General features: G+C 43.1%; 1 protein-coding gene across 2 annotated transcripts; it reads left to right on the plus strand.

Moving 5' to 3' along the window:
- Nucleotides 1-2,765: 2,765 nt before the first annotated feature.
- On the plus strand, nucleotides 2,766-23,117 carry nyap2b (neuronal tyrosine-phosphorylated phosphoinositide-3-kinase adaptor 2b). 2 transcript variants are annotated; one of them, XM_069157273.1, is made up of 7 exons: nucleotides 2,766-3,677; nucleotides 6,085-6,286; nucleotides 11,012-11,328; nucleotides 14,369-15,445; nucleotides 18,307-19,689; nucleotides 19,797-19,900; nucleotides 20,691-23,117. In XM_069157273.1, the coding sequence occupies exons 2-7, from the start codon at nucleotides 6,108-6,110 to the stop codon at nucleotides 20,976-20,978; spliced, it is 3,348 nt and encodes a 1,115-aa protein (XP_069013374.1). In that variant the 5' UTR covers nucleotides 2,766-3,677; nucleotides 6,085-6,107; the 3' UTR covers nucleotides 20,979-23,117. The 2 variants fall into 2 exon arrangements, with proteins under 2 accessions (XP_069013374.1, XP_069013377.1); XM_069157276.1 differs by having other exon boundaries at nucleotides 14,372-15,445.
- The last annotated feature ends 2 nt before the right edge of the window (nucleotides 23,118-23,119 follow it).

A 23,119-nucleotide genomic window follows, 5' to 3' on the forward strand; every position in this document is an offset into this window, starting at 1 on the left:
TGGATAAGATTCATGTTAAAAAAAAAAATCTTTCTAAGTGATGAAGCATCTTTCATACAGGCATTCCTAAATACGATATATTTTGCATTGAGTTGGAAAAGGGTGCATACAATTACAGTATATGCATGCATACATGAAATGGTCAGATGTGTACACATTGCTGGTCAGAGCAGGAACCTTATGCTCTATTTCCCTCTGGGAGATGTGAGGAATGGAAGTAAGCCATGCTGCATCTTTAATGAGAGTCTGACATCCTCAGTGCCACTGTCTCACTATCTATCCTGCCAGTGCCTTCTTTATCCTCACCTGCATGGCACTCCCAGAGAGGACAGAAAACAGAGGACGCCATGAAGCATCACGGCCTCTTTTAAAGCTCTGAATGCAACCCCACACTCTTCATAGAAGCATATACCATTTACAGTAGCATCATTTTTACATGCAAGAGATTGCACTTAATAAAAGATTGTAATACAGAGTCCTTGCTCTATTTGTAACGACTCTGTTCCTTCAGTGTCATTTAATTGATTGGCATAATGGTTTTTATAGACTCTTCATTAGCCTGTTACGGCACTGGATCAATATGACATGATTACATTAATCGAGTACCAGGCATCTGCTCTGGGGCACATTGGTCTGTATTTCTACACAGTCACTGGGCATGATTATGTTTGTTTGGTAGTTATTTACAAGACTAAATGGTTGACTGCATTGTATTGCCTTGATAGTAAATTAATGTGGGAAATATTATCTAACACACAACATCTAACCAACCATTGCCATCAACTATCACTCAAAATAAGCTAAAAAAAATAAAATAAAATAAAATAAAAATAAAAAAAAGAGAAGAAATGCAATCTACCCATATTAAAAAAAAAAAAAAAATCTGCTGCCTTCTTAATATTTTATCTGCTCTAATATCATAGCTTCATCCATATTTTTTATTTTCTCACTATAAAATGTATAAATATTATATACATATTTTTGAATGACGTCAGAAATTATTTTTCAATTCAAACAAGTTTAAACCAGCTTGGATAGACACAATTATTTAAAAGTATGGAGAGAAAAAACACATTTATAAGCACCCTTTTGCATATTGCAGCCCATATAATCACACCAAATGTTTAAAGTTGATTTGTATCTTCCGACAATATATTTTAATCAGTTTTGATTAGCGTACATAGTGCAAAAATTATAACGTCATTATCAAAAGCCAGCTACAAATACAATAAACCGTGCTTTTGATAATGTATTCAGGCAGTTTAGATTTAGTTTAGAAGCCTTTGTGGGTCTGTAAGCGTGTGTGAAGTGAAAAGTTACTGGAACTGTATCCCATTTCACCCTCCATTCTGTCCCAGAGGGAGCGTCCTCGGCTGTTCACAAAACAAAGTGCCGTTGTGCACATAGGTGGAAAAAATGTGTTTAACCCATTCACCCCTGAGAGTTCCTTACTGTCTGTGTTCATTGAACTCTGATGGGATCTAAACACTTCCTTTGAGATCGTACACATGGGCCATGCACCGAGGTCAGACTGGCCTTTGTGTACACTGTATGTGCGTGTGTATGTGCACGTGTGCTGAGCTGGTCTGGATAGAGTGACTTGCTTTGTGCGTGACCAGTCGACCACATCCCTCACAATAGGCAGAAAAAGGGGGTGACTACCTTTTGACAGAGCATTTTATCTCTATGAGATCATAGCGGTTGGGTATTTACGACATGTGGCATGCTGTTATGAGAAGTGCGTTTGAAGTGGGTGCAGAGATGCAGTACTCTGTTTCATTTTGCCCTATTGTGCCTCTCTTTTCCTCACTCCCAAAACAGATGCCTCTTTAGGTCATCAAATGTAATTCTCTTCCCTTAACTGACCACCCCGTGTTTGTGAAAACTGATTTTGAGACACAACCAGGAATGGAGGGAGGGGGGAAAGTGAGGGGGAGAAGGACGGGGGTTAAGAGAAATGGAGGGAAGGGTTGATGAAAACAACAGATCTCTGCTCCCTAATCCTTTTGTGTCGACAGTGTTAATCCATCCGAGCAAACCCAGTCCCCCACCACCCACACGCTCTGCTCACCCTCCCTCAACCCCTGCTTCTCCACTATATACCAGGCGCTCCCACCACATAAACAACCAACCGCACTACTGAAACCAATATTCATCCCCCAGACAGTCATGCAGAGGTACACAACAGCCTCAGTAGCAACCTAACAAACACGCAACTCGGGCTCAACTCTGTCCTTGCTTTCATCCTGTTCATCTTTGTGGCCACTGGGAACAAGTCTCTAACCAGCTTGCTTGCTTTGTTTGTCTATGCAAACATATTTTAATCTTGCATCAGCATGTCACTGTGTGTGTATTGTATTTTGCTTGCATGCATTTGCCCCTCTTTGTTTTGGCTACTGTACTTGTAATGAATGCACTTGAGAGCAACACGGTGAATTCACTCAGTGTTTTTGTGTAGTGGTCTTGTTTACGAGCTGCAAGAGCGTGCACGCGGGGGGGGGGGGGGGGGGGGGGGGGGGGCAGGGGGCAGAATCGCAGTGGTTGCCGGGCGAAGAGGCGGTTGTTTCTAATGAGGTCACACCCTGGCAACTCGGTAACTCCTCCCACTCACCCCCCCCCCACCGCTACCCCACCCCACCCCCCTTCCACTTGCTCCCCTCCTGAGTGTGCCCACCCACTCAACCCCCCGCCTTCACCCTCTGACAGCGAGCGCTCTCCGTGGTGCTGAAAACAGAAAAACACATTCAGGCTCCAGTTACAGTCTGGCCGCAAGGGGAAGGCGGACGAGACACACGAGACAAAAACATAAAAGGACTAACTGCAGAAAGAGACTGGTGTGTGTGTGTGCTTATGAAGAGGAGTTGAAAAGCACACAGGAAGAGAAATAGCAGCGTAGGGAAAGGAAAGGGAGGGAGGGAGAGAGGATGACGCTCTAGAGGAAGGTGGCTACAGTAGGCAGTGGGCGTGTTCTTCTTGTTGTGATCTATAGTTGGGAAGCCCAGTGTCATCTGCTTTAGCACAGACCGACTGTGCAGACCTGCGTGGCTGAGCGGGACAGAGGGAACAGACAGGGAATGCCATACCTGGCTCTACCTCGGTTTCAACCTTGATGGCACTGTGAATGAGGATTTCTTTGACCTGAGCGACACCTCGACATATTGAAGCAGAAGGAGAGACATTCGCTGAAAGAAGCATTGGGAAGACTTTGAGTGCCTGGTCTGCAACTGCTACGGGAGTTTTATGTGAGAGCGTGTGAGTGTGTCAGTGTGCATTTGAGTAATGCATGCAGGTGCGGTCTGTTGCTACGCTGCTGCGTCTTTCTTCTGTCTTTAGCATGTGCAGATGTGTGAGGAAGTGAAGCTGTCACCTGGCTTGGAGTTTAGGCAACATCTGGATTGGAGGAGTCACATCTCCCTTTTCTGCCCGGGGGAGGGAGCATTGGGCCGGGCACCCAATGGCATAGCTCCCTTCTGGCACCCTCCTCATCCTGGGTCACAGGGACTCCTTCCAGCAGGCCAATCAGTTGGACCATACAATGGATGGAAGTCTATGTGGATTTAAGTGGAATAGTGCACTGGTCCTCCAGCATAGGTCAGAGTTCATTAGCCTACAGTGGACTCATCAGGGGAAGACAGAAGACACGTGGGTCTGCAAATCAGCAAGGACACAGCCCCATTGTAAGTATCCACCATAACACTTCATCGTACACAGTAATGACCCACAGATCCACAAAGAATTAAGCCAATGAAAGGCTACTCTAGTAAAGCTACACACATCACCATGTATGCTCTACTCAGGTCAACATAAAAATCTTCCATTTGTGAAGCGCTGCCAAATGTTGCACCTGTTTAAAGTGGACCAAGTAAAGGTTAGCATCAACTTGGTCCACTGCATTTCCCTAATGTGTGTGTTTATGTGTGTGTGTGTGTGTGTGTGTGTGTGTGTGTGTGTGTGTGTGTGTGTGTGTGTGTGTGTGTGTGTGTGTGTGTACATGCATGAGTGCCCACATGTGTTGTCACCAGACTCTTGGCCTTGCAATCTTTTTTGACACCTTGTCACTAGAATATCCATACTGGCCTTCTCCCGTGACATGGTTGCCTGGAAACAGAAACGGTGTGCCACCATCATTTACTTTTAAAGCAAAGTGCACCTCAGTGTTCCAACTGTTGCAGCCTGTGTCAACCGATAGAAAAAAAAAGAGAAAATGCATCAAGTGAAGGGAAAGAGCCAGCAGGGAGGAGAAAATGGACCTTTGTTGAAAAAACTGTTTGCTGAGTTGACAGGTTTTATAGAGATGAGCAAATAATAATAGCATTTTACATCGATGAGTTAAGGGAGGACAATCCAATGGGAAAGGCTTGGTTGGTAAAAACACTGTGATAAACAAGCTGATTCCAGTGCAGAGTGCTGCTGCAGGCTTACAGGGATTAGGCAGGCAGGCTTAATTCAGCTCAAACACTGTTTGAACTGTGCCTTCCCACTGCTGCACCTCTAACTGCTGCACCTCATTTCTCCTCAGAAACCAAGATTTATTTTCTTTGTACAGCTTCAGATCTTAGACAGCGCATGTGCATCAGTGATAAGACCCCATCCCATAATCAGGGGAAAGAATCTCCACACCGCTTGTCACCGGGCTTCTGTGTCATAGTTTGAACTCTACACTGAGGCTGCAAGTTTGTCTTTTAGCTCCTATCAGTCCTCTCCTCATGCTTGTATAAACCTATGCTAAAGAGTGTTCATGCATCATGGGGAGTGGAATTGGCAGATAAACCCATTGACCTAGCCTGCATGCTGGACATTGATAGACAGACACGAGGTAGAGGGATGCTGAGGATGACCAGACAATGGGCGGCCTCTCAGTTGGCCATACAATCTCCATCTGGCTGCCCTCCAAGACCCCCCCTGCTGCCCTTGCCTCCCTACACACACACACACACACACACACACACACACACACACATACATGCAGTTATCACAAGCCCCCCCAACCCCCACCCCCACCCCACCCCACCCCTTTTACGCACACTCACACTCAGTTGCCTCTCTCACACGTAAACAAGCATGAGTCTTAGGCTGATCTGAAAACACTGACCTACATAAAAGCATGCACTGTCTTCTTCTCTTCCACCACTGGCCTCTCCAAATTCACATTGGGCTGTTGCACACTATATATACTATGTTGAATGCAATTGCACGGCTTTTTAGGCAAATGCATCCTGCACATGCATGCACACTGAATTAGCTGCTCTCTGATCTTAAGTGGCTGCAAACAATGCTATTTTAAACTGATTGGCAATTTAGCAGTGAATCAGAGAATGATTACGCCAGTGTTAATGTTTCACTGAGGAAGCTTCTTCTCACAGCAACATCCATGCTCTTACTTATGAAAAAGGATGCTGCCTGTAATAATCTTTTTCACAGAATCAAAAGGCAGCAAGGACCAACCCAAGTAGAGATTATTTCTGGATCAAACAGACAAGATTGATGATATTTGGAGACTGTACATCACAGTCTAGTAAGATTGGTTCATTTCATCTGTGTTGATCTGATTGGTCCCTGGAGTGCTGTATTTTCACATCTGAGTCCTACACATATTACAACTGCAGAAGATGAAAGCCCCTTTTCAGTTTCATTCAGACACTTACTTGGTTAAAGCCAGTAATATCAGCCAGAAAATGTGCAAACACAACTGAGAAAATAAGCAGCTGCTACTGATCCACACTGAAACAGGAGGTTATGCTTTTGTATATGTGTGTGTGTGTGTGTGTGTGTGTGTGTGTGTGTGTGTGTGTGTGTGTGTGTGTGTGTGTGTGTGTGTGTGTGTGTGTGTGTGTGTGTGTGTGTGTGTGTGTGTGTGTGTACTGTGAACAATGGAAGAAGATGTTGCAAATCAATACGTCACATACGTTCACCAAAGCTGACCCTAAAAAGTGAAGGCTGAAAGAGTAATTACTGACACAACAAATGCTTGCTTTGCATTCAGAAGTTACATGTATATAATTCTGTGGTAGTCTATATTATGAGTAGTATTGTGTGTCTCTTTTAGGCAAATAATTATGACTAATATTTCTTACATCTTACCAGAATGCAGTGGAAACACTTGAAGAATGATGAGCTCCAAAGAGGAGGAAACTCTCAGTTTTTTCCAGTATGTTGAAGAGAATGGGCTGAGAGCCTACAACGGCCTGGTAGCTCAGAACTTGGACCACGCCAGGAATGAGAGAAATAGGACATTCCTGCAGGAAAAAAACGACAAGAAGAGAAAACAGGAGGAAGCCATAAGGAGGTATGACGAAAACAAGCAAACAAAGTGGTCACAAAAGAAAAAACAACAAATGAATTGGCAGAAATGAGACTGCACATATATTTTGACTCTGTTTTAGCTTTGTATTACATCTCAAAAGTGGGGGACTTAGCACTGATTTATAAATTAGACTTACAAGTGTTCAAATTCAGCACACTGATGGGATACTGTTCTGTAAATGCAAGGATGTCACTGGGTTCACTTCAGGATGAGGTTGTAAGGAATTGGGACAAGTGGCCTGAGGGTCCCTGTGGCAACGGCAGGTTGCTATATTTTTGGGGTTTATGAGTGTGGACTGGTGCACCCCATCTACAGAGGATAATTAATTTTTCACTTTTAGACTTATTTGGAACTTGTCCTTGGGTGGAGGTGATCACTGCTCCATTTTTTTAGATGCCGAGACAGAAAGTGTGTTAGGGTGTGAGAATGGGAATGAGATGTTTTAGGGGACTTTTTGTTTTGATGCAGTGATTTAAGTATCTAGTTTGTTTGTTGGAAGAAAATGTTCTGACTGTGTAGAAAGTTGTATCGTTGTTGTTATAACATCCATAAAAGCTACAAAATCATTTCTGTTTTTACAATTGACGTCATCAGAGATCAGATACATGTGCCTCTGGCGCTGCTAAGCATGTTGTGGTGAAAAAGCGTACGGTAGTGCCACTATGTGGCATCCTAAACCTTGACCGAATAGGAGGCACGCTCTATGAACGTGACTAGCACGTGGATACAGCGTGCTTGTGTTGTGGTGTAGAATAATGAGCGCCGAGTCTTCGAGTCATTGGGTATGATAACGGGATATGGCAGAGGGGTTTTGAAAGAGCTGGTGTGACAACATAGATATATGTGTTGCTGAGTAGAACTTCCTTGTCATGACAACATCCAGAAACAGCATATCGGTCAATTAAAAACTTTAAAAAATATATTTTTTTTGTTGTTTAACAGTGATTTCAGCTTTGCATCGAAAGCATTGTGCATAAGTCATGAATCTTTGCGAGGGTTGACTGTGCTCTAATATGTAGTAATATCTCTTTTTAGGAAAGGTGACTTCCTTTATCTGAAAATGTAGAATTGTGAAGAAGCATGTAACACATGCAATAATCATTGTAGATGCTGTCTCAGAATTACTATTACCATTTTGTGTTTTTCTTTGTTGTTGTTGTTTTTTTAAAAGGACATCAATCAAGTGAATGTATAATTAATGAGAGCATATATAAAGTAGACGAGTAAAACTTTCACTTGTTCTCTATAGTTAATCTAATAATGCAGCAAACTAAAATAATGTTAGTTTGCAGTGGAAAAGCTAATGGTAAATGCTATCCAATGCTGTCATGGAGTTTAGAAATAATTTGTTTTGTGACAGTCTGTCTGACACAGTGCAAAGTATTTTGGCAGCTGTTGGAAGTTTTATCTGCTCATCTAATTACACTGATGCGGTTTTGGACGCTGAGCATTTGTATGTGACCAGATGTGGCCCTTCTTAAGCTATTTATTCAGGAACACTTTGAACCCTGTCACATCAGTCAAAGGGTCAGGCATGCTCAAAGGAGCCATTTGCCTGCTGCTGCGACGGTCTGTGCATGGTGCACTGTACAGTATGAATGCGGTATTTTACTTGCCTGATAAAAGCTGACTTGGAGTTCAACTTTAGACCTCAGGCATTAGAAAGATATGGAACTATTCTTGCCTCCATTCTTTCATTTACCAGCAAGAATATAATTGCTCCCACAGTTATTAGTACTCTGAAGCAGTCCTGTACAGTAACTTGGTGAATGGCACAGAATTATGCCTGAGGAAAGTGACATCTACTGTCCTGCTGTCCGTCCGCATGTCTTCTAGCTGTTGCCAGGGCTAAAACATTAATACACAGTCACTGGAGGAAGAGTCTAAAAAAAAATAGCTGGATATTTTATGAGGCCTTTAAGTAGGTCAATGAGATGACCCATTTTTGCAGTAACTAAATGAGAGTGAGAAAGTGTGAGAATGAATGTGTGCATCCTTGTTTTTATGTTTTTACATGTGCATGCATTGGCATGAACAAAAGGAGAAATGGATATATTGGTTTGTGAGGAAGGTTGGAAAGAGCAAATGGCCTGTGTGATTGTTTAAGGGAGAAAGAGCTTGTTACAGCAAGTGTGTTTAAGAGTGTGTGTGTGCGTGTGTGTGTGTGTGTGTGTGTGTGTGCATGTGCGTGTGTGTGTGTGTGTGTGGGTGGAGGTGGGAGGGGGGGACCTGTTACAGGGAGATTAAGTGTGAGCTCAGTTGCAAGAGATGTGTTCTGCCTGGTGACAGTTGGAATAGCCATAGGCCAATCAAATCAGCACGTTGGGTTTGAGTGAGGCGGGCCTTCCTGCCTGCTGCTGTCTCACTCTGGGTTTCTTTTATTGTATTTCAGTGGAAGAAAAAAAGTTATTCACAGTCTCTATTTTACAAAAACACACAGATGTCCACAAAATGACTTAAACATGCAAGGATATTCATAACCACCACCTCACCGCATCGCCCCACCCTCTGCCCTCAGATACAAGGACACAGTTTAATTTACTTATATTTACATATGCATGCAAATTCCTAACGACTCCTTCCCTCCTGCTTTACCCTTCGTGCACACACGCATGCAATCGCCCAGAGAATGTTTTCTCCCTCTCAACATCTTCTTTGGTGTTTTGTTTGTTTCTGTCATGTTGTTTTTCCTGTCACATGGTGTCACAGTGAGAACCAGAGCTGCCCGACAACAAGTCAACTCCAACTGGTCCAAGTGCACCTGTGGTCTGTCCTCTGGCCAATCACTGGGCAAATATCCTATAAATAACCTAGTCACCAGTACTCCAGTCACACCCATCCACCAACACACACGCAACCCATGTATATGGGAGTGCATGTCACAGCAGATGCACAACCAAAATATATGAGAAACTGTTGATGGTGTGCTGCGGACACCTGTGGCTGAATTTTATAGATGAAGATTTTCGACTTTTGTCAGAGGTGTTTTAGCTGAGAATCAAATGATACAAAATAACATTAACGTGTGATATTTGTTTACTTCTTTACTTCTAGGTTTTCCTGGCTATCCAGTCTAATCCTATAACACTGACACTGTGGCTCCACAGGTTGATGCAGGCACATTTGTTTCACTGTATCACTAGTGTCGCCTTTAAATACTGATGTTATGAACACATGCCGTATTGTTATGATGTGCACATGTGCTTTATTATTGTTGTGCATTGGCAGCCGGTTTTCTGTCTGGTTTCTATGGGTACCCTGTTGCTAGGCAAAGTTAAGCCCCTGACCAATGAACCCAACCCACCAAACACCTTCTGTTCAGCAGCTGGCTGAGAGGGAGTCAGAGTCAGCAAAGTCACAGATGGAGGGGTCATACGCACGTATATACACACCAGCATGCATTCTCCCACTGTGAAGGCAAACATGCATTTAGTTGTGTCTCTTTGATATGGTTAATAAATAAACAGCAGAGATTAAGCATGTATACACTGCAAAACTATGTTTTTTTGTACAAACAATTTTTCCTACACACAGTCAGACCTTGAGCTTATTCACTCTGCTATACACACAAAACTTCCTTTACTCTGTCACAATTAATGGAGGAACCCAAACACAGACTGAAAGTTACAAGGATTAGGAGAAGGATTGCTGTCAGTTCTCACACAATGAAGGTAGATGGAGGTGAGGATCAAGGTGGTCGAGGGCAGAGGGAAGCTGATGGACGACGAAGTAGGTCAAGGCAGAGTAGTGACCGTGGCTGGAAGACCAATTGGCAGGTAGTAAGAGGCATGTAACCATGCTGTGGCACAGGAAGACAATGATTAATTAGATAACCAAAAAACAGTTTAGAATACACAATTCTAAGTGGCCAAAGAACAAGATCGACCATGCTGGCTGAAACAATGATCTGTTGATCAGTAGATGAAGAAGTGAGGTTGATATAATGCTAAGTTGAGGATTAGTTGGATTGCAGGTGTGCAGGCTGATGCAGAGTGAGGAGCACCACGCCCACAACACACACACACACACACACACACACACACACACACACACACACACACACACACACACACACACACACACACAGAGAGAGACAAACAGGGGACAACAGGAAACACTAGACACACAAGACAAAAACAGGAGGCACGGCCGTGACAACCTCATTACCATACAACACTCAGACATCATTAATGCTCCATTCAGGCCAATCATCCATTTACAGGGATTGATTGTGTACAGGCTGGGAGCCTTCCATTGTGTCATTACGCCTGTGCTTGTGTAAGGGGCATCAGTCATATCCAGGGTCAAACTCAAATCAATGCTTTGCCCTGAAAGAGGCCCTGTTGTCAGTGGCACTAACGCGTCTGTCAATGTTAAGTCAGCACTCTCATCATTTGAGCCACTTGCATGGAATGAAATTCACATACATGCAAGCTCATATATGCTCACTCAAATAGAGACATGCCATGATGACTCTGTATGTTGGGGTATATGGTATGTGCTATTTTTCCTATCCCCAGGCAGAAAGAGCTTTCAGGGGAAGCTGTAAGAGCTCTGTTTTTTTTTTTGTCTGTCCTTCCTTCTTGGAGCCCATTTACAGTGTATTTTTCTCATTTCTTGTATCACAGATGTGATTTTTATCATTCATCTTTGCACAGATGTTTATGGTATTCCTCTTTTTCCTCTCCTCTTCCCTTGTTGTTTTAGAACGGGTGAGGACATAGCAACAGAAGGAAAGCACCTACGTATGGGCTCAATCACCATGCCGGACCCTCAGGAACGCATGCCCATGCCCCACCTGCATGCCATCGCCTGTGGGCAGGGCTTCTCTGTGCGCTCCCAGTCCCTCCACTCTGTCGGCAGTGGGAACAGCGGGGGTGGAGGAGAAGAGGAAGTGGGAAGTCCGACCTCTAGGAAGCAGCCCCCACCCAAGCCCAGGAGGGACCCGGCCACCAAGCTGAGCATGTCGTCTGAGGCGGTGGATCACAGTCCCATGTCCACCTGCCGTGGGGAGAGATGTGACGGTGAGTGGTGGTGGCACTTCACACCAAACTGCTGTGCTATATATAGCTGCCCTCTGCAGTGCCCTCCTCAACATTGTTTCTCCCACAATGATATCTAGCTATTCACTGAATACTTCACTCTAACTACCGCACTTAAAACATGTTTTGAATGTGCAAGACAACATTACAAATGTGACATTCTACAAGGGAGGATTTGAAAATGAAGGATACATTGGACGTCTGAGTGATGGTTTTCACTGTGCTCTTGTTTTCTGTTACTGTCAGATAAACAAAGGGTAGTTTGCATATGTTCCTTTGCCCCACAGGTAAATCAGGTATTATGTGATCCCGAATTGTAAGCCAACATGTACAGCAACAAGTTAAAGTAATTACACAGTGATGCATATAAATGATAGGTAAACTTAGTTTTTTCAAATCACTTTTTGGAAAAGTACAGTCCTCCATCATTTTGTTTTTCAAAAACAATAGCTGTATTTTATAGCCTTGATGGATTTTTTTTTTTTAAATTGATTTAAGTATTTAATATTAACTTTGATTTGCGAATGTTGAAAAGTGAAAGAAAATCCCTGGTGCTTTTTGCAGGAAACACAAATGCTTACAATTGTAATAAATTTGGTGTATTTTGGGTCGTGGTTTTAATCATCAGGTGCTACTGCTCACTACAGTAAATATCATCCCAGCAGACAGATCAGAGTACTACGCTGTCTATAGAAGGTTATTGGTTGTCAGCGCCGTTCTTTTTTTTACATAAAGAAGGCAGAAGTGTCTTGACAGTGTTAACCTTGTTCAAACTGACCTTTAGACATGCCTTGTGGAAGTGGGAAAACTGCTTCAATGAATACAACACTTTATTGAACTAAAGGAAAGTTTGCCTCAACCAACACAGACACAGTGGCACTTGTAGCAAATGCACAAAGCACAAAACTTTCTGAGGAAAAAACAATTACAGTACACGCATTTTGCAAACTATTTATAGCATAAAAATAGTCTTCGAGGCAGGTGGCTGTGAGAGCAAAAATGATTTAGAGGTTGCGGGAAGATTTGAGTCCATTTCAGTTTGGAAGCTTTGCTGCCAACGTGATGTTTAGGGAGATGCCCAGCCTGGCTCAGATTGGTGGGGATCTCTCTATGTGCACACAGATCTTCCTGGGCACCACGGCAACCATCCCACAGAAACAAGACCCCCTGCAGCTCAGCCAATCACAGCATCACTGAGCAGCTCGGGCCAATGCGGCTCCAGAGATGCTGAAGTCTGAGCTTTCAGAGCCAATCAGAGCGAGAGTGTGGGGGTGTCCCTAGCTGAGTGGAGGGTTGCGTGCTCTGTAGCCGGCGCTTTAGCGGCAAGGGGAGGAGCCTGTCGGAGTAGAATTCATTCAGGAGGAGCGATTGACCTAGATTCGTTTTCCCCAGGAGGAGAGGGAGGGGGAGGGTGTTGCGGGTAAACACATCCGCTACAGGGAGAGGGGGGAAAAGCGGGGGGGCAATAGAGAGGGGAGAAGAGAAAGGACATGGAGTAAGAGATGTTTGAAGGGGTGGATTCATCATCAGTGCTGAAACACATCTCAGCTTCCACCATGAAAACCTACTCGTGTAGTAGTATATTCCGCAGTTATGGAAATGAGGCATAAATACACCTTCATGTGCACATTACTGTATGCCCATATACATGCATGCGCTTACACAAAGAAAGGAAGAGAGAGTAAATAAGAATGAATATCATATCAGTCCCACCCATTAAGCACATAGCAGAAACAGTGATAATTAGTCAAACCTAAAGACCTGTGCATCCTCAGTTGAAATGAGTTGACATCCCCATCAGCTTGGCTATAAGCACAGCATGCGAAATACCAGTGCAAACCAAAAATGTAATGTTATGATTTGACTTTCACTCCAAGGTATTGTTTCACTGACTCTGGCATACTCTTCACATTGACCTGCTTTTTCTCCATACATTTTCAAAAACTTATATAAATGATATCTATAAAAAAATATGTCCAATTTTCTGCAACATCCTGCAAAGCATTGCATTCAGATGTGACAGGATTGTTCCTGTCACATCTGAATTTAATGCAAGACAAACACCTACACAGTTAGACTTCAATTTCTGGAAAGACTTGACTTCATAGCGTGTAAGATTTTGTGCTTTAAAATGTGTACATGCTTGTCCCAATTTCCCTCTGCAAATGTGTATGCATGTGCAGTGTGTGTACATGCGCGTGCACCGATGTAGTGGTGGTGAGTCATTCAGTTACTGGAAGCATGCGTTTGTCTGGGGCATCTGGCATCTGAATTATTAAAGGTGTAAAATCTGCAGTTTGAACATTTCAGACATGGTCCAGCTCTTAACTACACTTATCTCCCACTGCCTGTCAGAGAAAGGGACACTCCTATCCAAACATCTCAGTATCTGACCTAGAAATGCACTGCGAACTACTTAGTAGTATAGAGCGATGGATGCTGTCAGTAAACTAGCATTGGGACCACACCATATTGTACAGTCGTATGTGAACACTGTACTAAAGCCTCGCCGCACCGCATCTAAAGAGATTCACACTGCAATGCTACGTCACCACTATCAAAAAGAAGCTCCACAGAGTGTGTGACCCAGATACTATACTCACATACTGCTCCACTGCCATATATGTGACCTAGAAACATGCATATGCCTCAACTATTCCCACATATCTGACTCAAGATATTGCTCTCAGCAATATATGTTGACCTACAACTGACCCACAGAAGTGAAACAGGCTTTGTGTCAATGCTAATGATGTACTTGATTAATGATAAATTATTCACAAAAACAGACTTTTATCAAAGCAAGTTTTGCATTGTCTTGGGAGGGACAATATTATTTTTTCATACCTCACATTACAACAAATTTGATGCCAGAATGACAATATATTAGAAATAAGAGTCAACATATAGATTAACTAGAAAAAAAAATAACAGGCCTACTGGATATGATGCAGATAATGTTTGTAAATGTAAATTTGTCTATTCGATTTGTGTTTAGGCTTTCTTTCTCTCTATTCTGTAGCAGCTCAAGGATGCAGTGAGGACTGCAGGAGGGTGCCGCCACCCAAACCCAAGAGGAACCCCAACACACAACTGAGTGTTTCCTTCGATGAATCTTACATTAAGAGCCATGGAGGCAGCGGGGTCTGCCCCTCCAAACCCTTTCACCACATCACTTCCCCCTGCGAACACAACCCCTCGCCTCCACAGAGTGACGATAGCCCTACAGATGACTGTGAAGATGAGCCTGTCTATATAGAGATGGGCGGGATTGATGTCGGAACACGAGAACCCTTGAAGAGCGAGGATGAGGAGCCAGGAGAGTCCGTGTATGAGGAGATGAAGTACCCAGCTCTGGATGATATGGAGTACCGCACTGATCCCGTAGGATGTCGCTCTGCATGCCCCACCCCGGCACCCTATGACCCTGAGCCTCTCAGCCGCTGCTCCACACCTCGAAACATTCCACTCTGTGACATTCCTGCACCCTTTCCCAATCTACTAACCCATCGGCCTCCGCTGTTGGTGTTCCCACCAGCACCGGCCCAGTGCTCACCCAACTCAGACGAGTCGCCCCTCACCCCTTTAGATGTAGCCAAATTGCCCATGCTGGAGAACCAGTCCTACAGCAAATCCCCCACCTCCTCCACTGAGCCTCCCTCCTCTGCACACATCCGTAGGGAGCTCACTGCCACCCCAACACTGACTGTCTCTGGCCGCTCCTCTGCGCCTCCTCTACCCTGCACCCTCTACAAATCCTCCTCATCGTCCTCCTATCAGCGGAGCCACTCCGCTTGCCCTTCACCGGTCAGCATGGGCCGCTGTCTCACCCCTCTGAGCCTCATGCGTACGCCTCCCTTTGATGCTCCAATGGCATTTCCCGGGGGTCTCCCACGGAGCGCTTCTGCCACCCCTCACGGCAAAGGCTCACCACCTCAAGACGGTGTAGGACGACTGCATGGCTCAATGCAGAATGTGTCAACAGGGCGTTCACGAACCCCCACCAGCCCACTGGATGAACTGACCAACCTGTTCACCACCGGCAGGAACATGCTGAAGAAAAACACCAGTGGCAGGAAGTCCAAAGAGCCTGGAGAGAGTGAGTCATTTCACTCATTTGTCTTAACATTATGGGATGTAGTGAAGCAAAGGGCAAAAATATATATATCCACATCTCCTTGATTCTTTAAGAACACAGATAGCCTGTAACTCCATCTTCAGCAACCAATCCTACCCTCTATGTACTGTACATGTGTTAATTTCATACGAGTAGCAGATTTTGTCAAGAGAATTTTTTTGAAAGAAAAGCCAGAAAGGAGCTGAGAAGTGTCAGAATAACAAACCTTCCTGTATGTCGATGGATGTTATGGATAGTGCCAGTATTTTGACTGAAGCGAACCCTGGAGCAATGATCTTTCCCTAATCAGTGATGGTGTAATTCATCCCCATTTTGGGTCAGTAAATTTAACCCTGCTAATTTAGCGTAGACTGCACCACTTTTATAGTACAATGTTCGCAGCGCTCTCTGCAACCCTCCATTTGTATAATCTAGGCCCACCAAGGCAAGTCTGATACAGATCGTATGATTTAATCTGAAAGGATTAGAGACGAAAGCGGACAGCAGGTCTCTCAAACCTACACATGGCATTAGGCCATCAGGCGGCATTACTTATAAATATGTAAACATCATATTTAAATACAGATATTCAGGCCACACTCGAGGCAGTGCTAAAATGCTTACAGCTGGGAAGGAAAACAAAATCAGCTCATAGGTGCACAGTTTGCTTAAAGTTTATAAAAAAAATTTAAAAAAAGACAGAAAAACTGTAAAACAATCACCCCTATATTTTCTGTCATATGGTGAGTCTGCTGCAAGCAGCATTATCAGTCAGTCACAAGTTAACATTCTCGTTCTCATGCATAATGCAGCTACTATTAAATATTTTCAAATCCAATTACTTAATGTAAATGAATTAAAATATCATGACTGCAGGCATTAAACCAAACTAAATGAGCAAGAGAGTGTTTCATGACTGCATGAAGGGCATATAGTTCATGTAGAGGCAGGTCATGTAATTTTGAAAAGGGTCACTAATAAATGAATATAGAGTATCTAATGATTTAGAGTAGCATTTAACATGCAGTTTAACCCTATTGTTGGCATGCCATGTAACTTCAATGCTACATTCTTTTTTCAGACCTGAGCTGCTCACTGAAATAATTTTATCACTTGAACCAAAAGCTTTAATGAAATGCTCCAAAACTGAGATTTATTCAAGAGCATTTGTACGTAAATCATAACAGAACTACAGAGATTCTACACATCCATCCTTACTCAGTGCTCTTAGCAACTACAACATAGCAACAGTGGAAGGAGGAGAAATGCCTGTTTCTTATTTGCAGATTCCCTCCCCATGGGTAAATCAGCCAATCACAGCTCAGGACATGCGAGTCTACGGTGAAGCAGTGAGCCCCTGATAGGGATAGCTATGCCTCTGAACTCAAATTTACACCTGATCAGAGGATTTCAGATTCTCTACTTTGTCCAATCAGCACATACTTTACTCATGATTGAGCCAATCAGGCGGCAGGGTTAGCTGTGCAGATGGGGATTGTGGAAGCTGAGAGAATATGATTTATTGTGATTTTGACTGTACAGGGATATGTAATACTACTTCCAGTTACAAATTGGTGCACATTTGCTACTTAATCCTAGGATTTCTATGCATTGTTTTAAATAATATTCGTTGAATTACTCGCTTCTATTAAGTGATTGTTAGATAGTCAAGTGTTGCATTCAGGTGCCAGGATTCCCCTGTGATGTCTCACCAACGAGACCTTTGACAGCACTTTGTTCCCTAGACTCATATGGTTTATAAACAGATTGCATATGTTATCTATACATCAAGAGTGGGCTGTGGTGACAGGTCTTTTTAAATTATCTATTCTTTATCCCGACACCTGTGTGCAAGTGCCACATGGGGCTAACAAGCACTAACAGGTTGTGTGTGCTGCTCAGTGTCTGGCCGCAAAGCACACATGGTGTAATGAGCATGGAGGTTAATTCTTTTTTTTCTCTCCCTTTTGGAGGCAACACAGGCAGCAACAACTAGCCTGACCCACTTACCAACTGGTTAATCACCACACTCACTCCCATGCACACACAACCGCATCCGCACACACTTAACATGGCATTCATGGCACATGTGGGCATGATAAGGGGATGCTTTTGCATGGTGCTGTATGGGTTAAACCACATATAGAAACAGTATAGAGGGACAACCTTTGTGGAAATCAATTATGCATATAGTCTATATATTGCCTTATTCAAGCAGTGACGATCTATAATATCGTTATTGAACTTCGAATCAGTGACATACATAAGACTTCCTTGGAGCATTTCCTCTGCAATATTTTATATGCTAAAGCAGAGTGAGGACACACAATATAGATAATAAATTACAAAAAACAAACACAGACAGTGTTTAGTGTTTAGGAATGTGTGTTGTATTGGTAACCATGTATGTTATTGTATAATGCTGGCGTGCATTATAGTTACATCGATGTCATTCTATAGATCTTAAGGTAAACGTACAATTTAATGGAATTTTATAATCACTATAAAAAAAAAGCCTATAAAAGTATGTATTATTATCTACCACTATTATCAGAATTATATTTTTTACAGATGGCCAACATGTATCCATCTAACTCCACTGGTTTATCACTGCTCCTTTAGTGGGGAGCGAGTGGCACCTAGTGGATTGTTAATGGCATTACAGCATCAAGCACAACTATGATTTCACTGTTATTGATGATTTGCTAAAATGTTTAACTGACAATACATTATTAAACAATTTATCCAGTATATGTTGATATTAAAGTATAATTTAATGTGCGTGTTAATATCTGATTATGTATGTTTTCTGACTATTAATTTTTTTCCTTTTTCTTTTGCAGCGGAGTCCAAAAGCAAGTCTCACAGTGAGTCTAAACGAGAAGGCAAGGAACGCCACAGTCACAGCAAGGAGTCCAAGCGAGACTCCAAGGAGCGTCACAGCAAAGAGTCTTCTCATCGGAGAGACAGAGACAAAGAGAGAGACAGAGACAGAAACAAGGACAGAAACAAGGACAGAGACAAGGACAGAGACAGAGACAAGGACAGAGACAAAGACAAAGACAAAGACAAAGACAAGGACAAGGACAAAGACAGAGGAATCAGCAATGTGGAACTTCTGCCCCACAGACGCAACAGTAAAGACCGTACTTGTAGCAGTGCAGATGCTCCACCTGTTCGCAGGGACCAAGGTTGCAGCAGTGTAGAGCCCATTCCTGTGAGACGGGACTCCAAAGACAGGGGCTGCAGCTCCTTAGAACCCATCCCTTTGATAAGAAGAGACTCCAAGGACAGAGGGATTAGCAATGGTGACCTATTGCCAAGGAGAGACAGCAAAGACAGAAGTGGGGGACATGGAATGGAGTCTTTGCTGAGACAGGACAGCAAAGACAGAGACAGGCTGCTAGATCAGCCTCCTGAGCTGTTACCAAGACAAGACAGCAAGGAAAGGGCGAGAAACGGTGTAGACCACAGACATGAAAGCAGAGAGAGACTGCTGGATCAGCCACCTGAGCTCTCACCCCAGCAGGATAGCAAAGAGCGAGCCAGGAATGGTGTGGACTCAAAGCACGAAAGCAGGGACAGGCCACCAGAGCTTCTACCCCGACAAGAGAACAAAGACAGAGCTAGAAGTGGACCCGAATATAGGCATGATAGCAAAGACCATCGTCCTGATTTGTTACCCTACCAGGAGAGCAGAGAGAGGGAAAGGAATGACATGGAGCACAGACACGAAGGTAGAATAGACCAGCCACCTGAGATCCTACCCCGACAAGAAACATCTAGAAGCGGCAACAGAAAGGACAGGGTCGGGTCCGGCTCAGAATCCAAGTACGAGGGGAGAGACCGGAGCAGTCACAATGGAGGAGATCTTCCTCCTCCTCCTTTACCCAGGCAGGACAGTAAAGATCTGAGCCGGACTGGCCTTGAAGTAAGAAGGGACAGCAAAGACAGAAGTCTGAATAACTCAGAGCAATATCATTATGATGTCAAGAGCACCAAGAGCCCCTCCGCGATGGAGTATAGATGTGATAATAAAGAACGAGGATACAGATCAGACGGCACACCACGACGGGATAACAGAGCAAATTTGAACGTGGACCAGTCGAAAGCACAAGAGAGGAATGGCAGCACAATGTCAGGGCAGCATTCATCAACAACAACAACACCTACTCACCACGGGAGGTCATCGGGTAGCCCACCAATGACCACGGGTACGGGAAATGGTGAGAGAGTCACAGTATATTTTTAAACAAAATGCATCAAGTTGGAAATATGCATTTAACTTTGTCTTATGACATACAACTAAACATGATTTGACCATCCTTTGTAGACCTGAAAGCAGTTTCTAAATATGCCCGCTCACCTTCTATGCCTGCTAATCCCTCCCCAATGGGAACTCCACAAAGGAGAGCAGCTGAGACACATCACAGTCAGGTATGCAGAGAGGTTGTTTCTTTCATTTTCTTTACGTCATGGTTGTGGCTCCTTACAGTTCATGAAAAGTTTTTTTTTTTTTCAATCATCGTCTTACTTTCGGTAATCGGGTCTTGCAGTATAAATTTAGTTAATCCAAGTTAGACTAGATTTGGCAACTTTACTACAGACATTTTTTTCTCTTTGTGGGTCACTGATTTGACTCATTCAAAAACTGATGAAGTGTACTTAAAAGAACCAATCAAAATTTTGTCAGAATTAATTTTATTAATTTAATTGATTGCCATTGTGTTCTGCCAAAGCGGTTTCTATTCTTCCTGGGATCCACAATCCCAAAATACATCACAAAAGCAACTAAGAGGACATATAAGCATCTCATAAAACAAGAACCAACGTGACATAAATATTAAAATTTTAGACACAATAAACCAAGAAACAGCAGCAATCCTAGATGCTTTAAGTATGCCAAGTGATAAAGTAGAGTATGTTTTTTTTTTTATATATATATTTCTTAAAGGGTCAGTTGCAGGCTAATTCTCAAATTGTGTGATACGATGCGATTTGATTTTTGAGCAGGAAATCCTTTTTTATTGTTAAACCCTCCAAGTGATACCTACCTTTTTGTATTTTCTTTTTCTACTTTGATTGTTGTTTATTCAGTCATGATTATAACATTATAGAGAAACACTTAATCCTTGAAGTCAAGTTTAGGTTATAAAGGGTGATAAATGATTCTGAAGTTAAAGTGTAGTGTATTGATTTCACTTGGCACGCTGACTCTCTCCCTCAGATGCCTCAGATGCCATGGATATGCGGAGACACCACTATGCTGGAGCAGATCGAGAGGAAACGCTCCCTGTGCGTGGAGATCCGCTCCAGACAACACCCACACTTGCAGAGATCTCTAGAGAGGCCTCCTCCTCCGGACCGGAACGAGGACAGGCACCAGGAGCGAAGTCAGTGCAAGCAAGAGACTGCATCTGTCCTTCCAAGCTGGGGAAAAAGCAGCGGGACCAAGAAGATCCGTCCTCCCCCGTACCCCACACAGACAACTGTGTTCTGGGACACAGCCATCTGACATTAAAAAAGAAACCTCCCCGCCACATAATCCCCAATTACCCCGTCCCTCTCCCTGCCAGGTCATACTGATTCTTCCCTGCAACATCAGGGGCTTCAGGGCAGCCACTAAGAGGACCATAGGGATGATACTCGCTGATGTCAAAGGACAATGGTTGTTACCACAGCAATATTTCTGCTTGTTCAGGTTGTCATGTTTTTTTTATCATCACTGGTGATATTTGATATTTTTCTATTTCCTGTGACTGGACTCTTGTAACATAACTAGTAGAGTAGATATTTGATGATGAATAGATATTTTCTAAATGAGATGATGGGGATCAAAAAGCAGCTTAAATTATGTATAGTAGATGTAGATGCAATCTAATATTTGTTCTAATGTTATTTTTGTTTAGGTTATTTTACATTTGAAAGCATAATCTATCAATACTTGTACTGTAGTAGCATAATTTTCTTATGCCCAACTCTTTTTTTTGTGTGTGTGCTCAAAAGCACTTAAATGAATGGACTATTCAATTCTGTCTATATATACTTTACATTTTCACTGTTGTATTGTAAGTTGAGGAGTTAACGTCAACGTGCTTTAGATTCCAGGGCTCTTCGTGCCCGGCCGAGTATGTTCTAGAATGTACAACAGTTGGTCCTAGAACAGAAACAGGAAACAATGTGTGCTTCAGTTTGTATATTACAGTAAGAAACTGTGTCGTCACTACGTCAAAGCCTTTTGAAGCTGTTGAATCGTTTTATAGGAAAACCTGTTGGCTGGCATGTTGCACAGGACAGAGAAAGTGTGAAGTTTTTCTGCTGTATTCTTAAATACACTATGAGGGTGGGTTGGGGAGGTAGTAAATTAGAACATACATTATTAACAGTATCATTTCCAAGACCAGCCAAAGCCTGTAAAAGCAAGACATGGGTGTGGTTGCACTTTGGAAGGTTGGTTATTCAAAAAAGGGTTTGTGGCAATAGCTGGCGAGTACCAGCACCCTTACATTGCCATACACACTGCGAGCACCGTGACAGTGTAAATACTTGATGCCAACGACCAGCCCGTACAATCAACACCTGAGCTTTTAGAAGATTTCTTAATTTTACTGCAGATTATAATAGCCATATGCACTTGCTTAAGAATTAACTTTCAAGATTATGCTTATATATTTTTTTGAAAATGTTAGGAGTCGTGAGTTGTGCCATGCAAGTTTTAATTTATTGGCTGGGAGGGAAAGCCTCAGGAGACTGGCTGTGTGTGACATGCAGTCATCTATTTTGGTTGTATATAATTGGTTGTCTCTGACAATGTTCCCAATTCAATTGGCTGGCAACCATTTTGGAGATACAAATTGTTTAAGGACCTATCACATGGCAACAGCTCTACCCAGTCAAAAGGACAGGGGTTGCACAAGGGCCTACAAATATTTGAGGCTTCGTAAAAAAACAAAAAAAAACTGCACTACCCATCATCTTCCATCACATCTAATCAGGCTGGTTACATACATGTCCCTCTCCCCCCTGCTCTCTCCCTCTACCTCAACCTCCTACTTGCATCATTTAAATTGGTTCTCTTTTGCACAATAAAATGCAATGTCAACATTGCCAAAATAGTATGGGTTTGACAAATGAGCTAGCTCTGAGAGTGCAAGTGCAGTAACCCCCTCTCTGGTGAGAATCAATGATACAGAGATCCCTCTGTGTTGTACCTGTGTGTGTGTGTGTGTGTGTGTGTGTGTGTGTGTGTGTGTGTGTGTGTGTGTGTGTGTGTGTGTGTGTGAGAGAGAGAGAGAGAGAGAGAGGGAGAGAGCTGTGTGTGTTTGTGAGTGTGTGCCAAGCTACACTGTATGCAAGTTGCAAGTTAAAAATGATTGTTTTAAGACATTCACTTTGCCCCACCGTGACTTGGTGGGTGGAGGTTGGAAATGTAATAATGATGATGTACAATCTTTTTGTGTGTATAAACGTGCACTGTGAGAAGGTAGAGAGAGCACCGCACTGTCAGTCCTCTGTCTTATTGCACGGAGTGTTCTCTTGTTTTGCGTAATAAAAAAAAGAAAAGGAAAAAACATGTTTGAGGAAAAAAGTACTGTATTCTGATTGTCACTTGGGTTCTGTTGAGAGAAATAAATAAATATGAACTTGAAAACTGCA

This window comes from Embiotoca jacksoni, unplaced genomic scaffold (assembly GCF_022577435.1).
Source record: "Embiotoca jacksoni isolate LCO1_2020_lvr unplaced genomic scaffold, fEmbJac1.0.p SCAF_22, whole genome shotgun sequence".
NCBI lineage: Eukaryota > Metazoa > Chordata > Actinopteri > Embiotocidae > Embiotoca > Embiotoca jacksoni.

Coding starts and splice junctions, on each gene's coding strand:
- nyap2b (XM_069157273.1), top strand. CDS start 6,108: ATGATGAGCTCCAAAGAGGAGGAAACTCTCAGTTTTTTCCAGTATGTT. Junction 6,287..11,011: donor CAGGAGGAAGCCATAAGGAG/GTATGACGAAAA, acceptor TTGTTGTTTTAG/AACGGGTGAGGACATAGCAA. Junction 15,446..18,306: donor GTCCAAAGAGCCTGGAGAGA/GTGAGTCATTTC, acceptor TTTCTTTTGCAG/CGGAGTCCAAAAGCAAGTCT.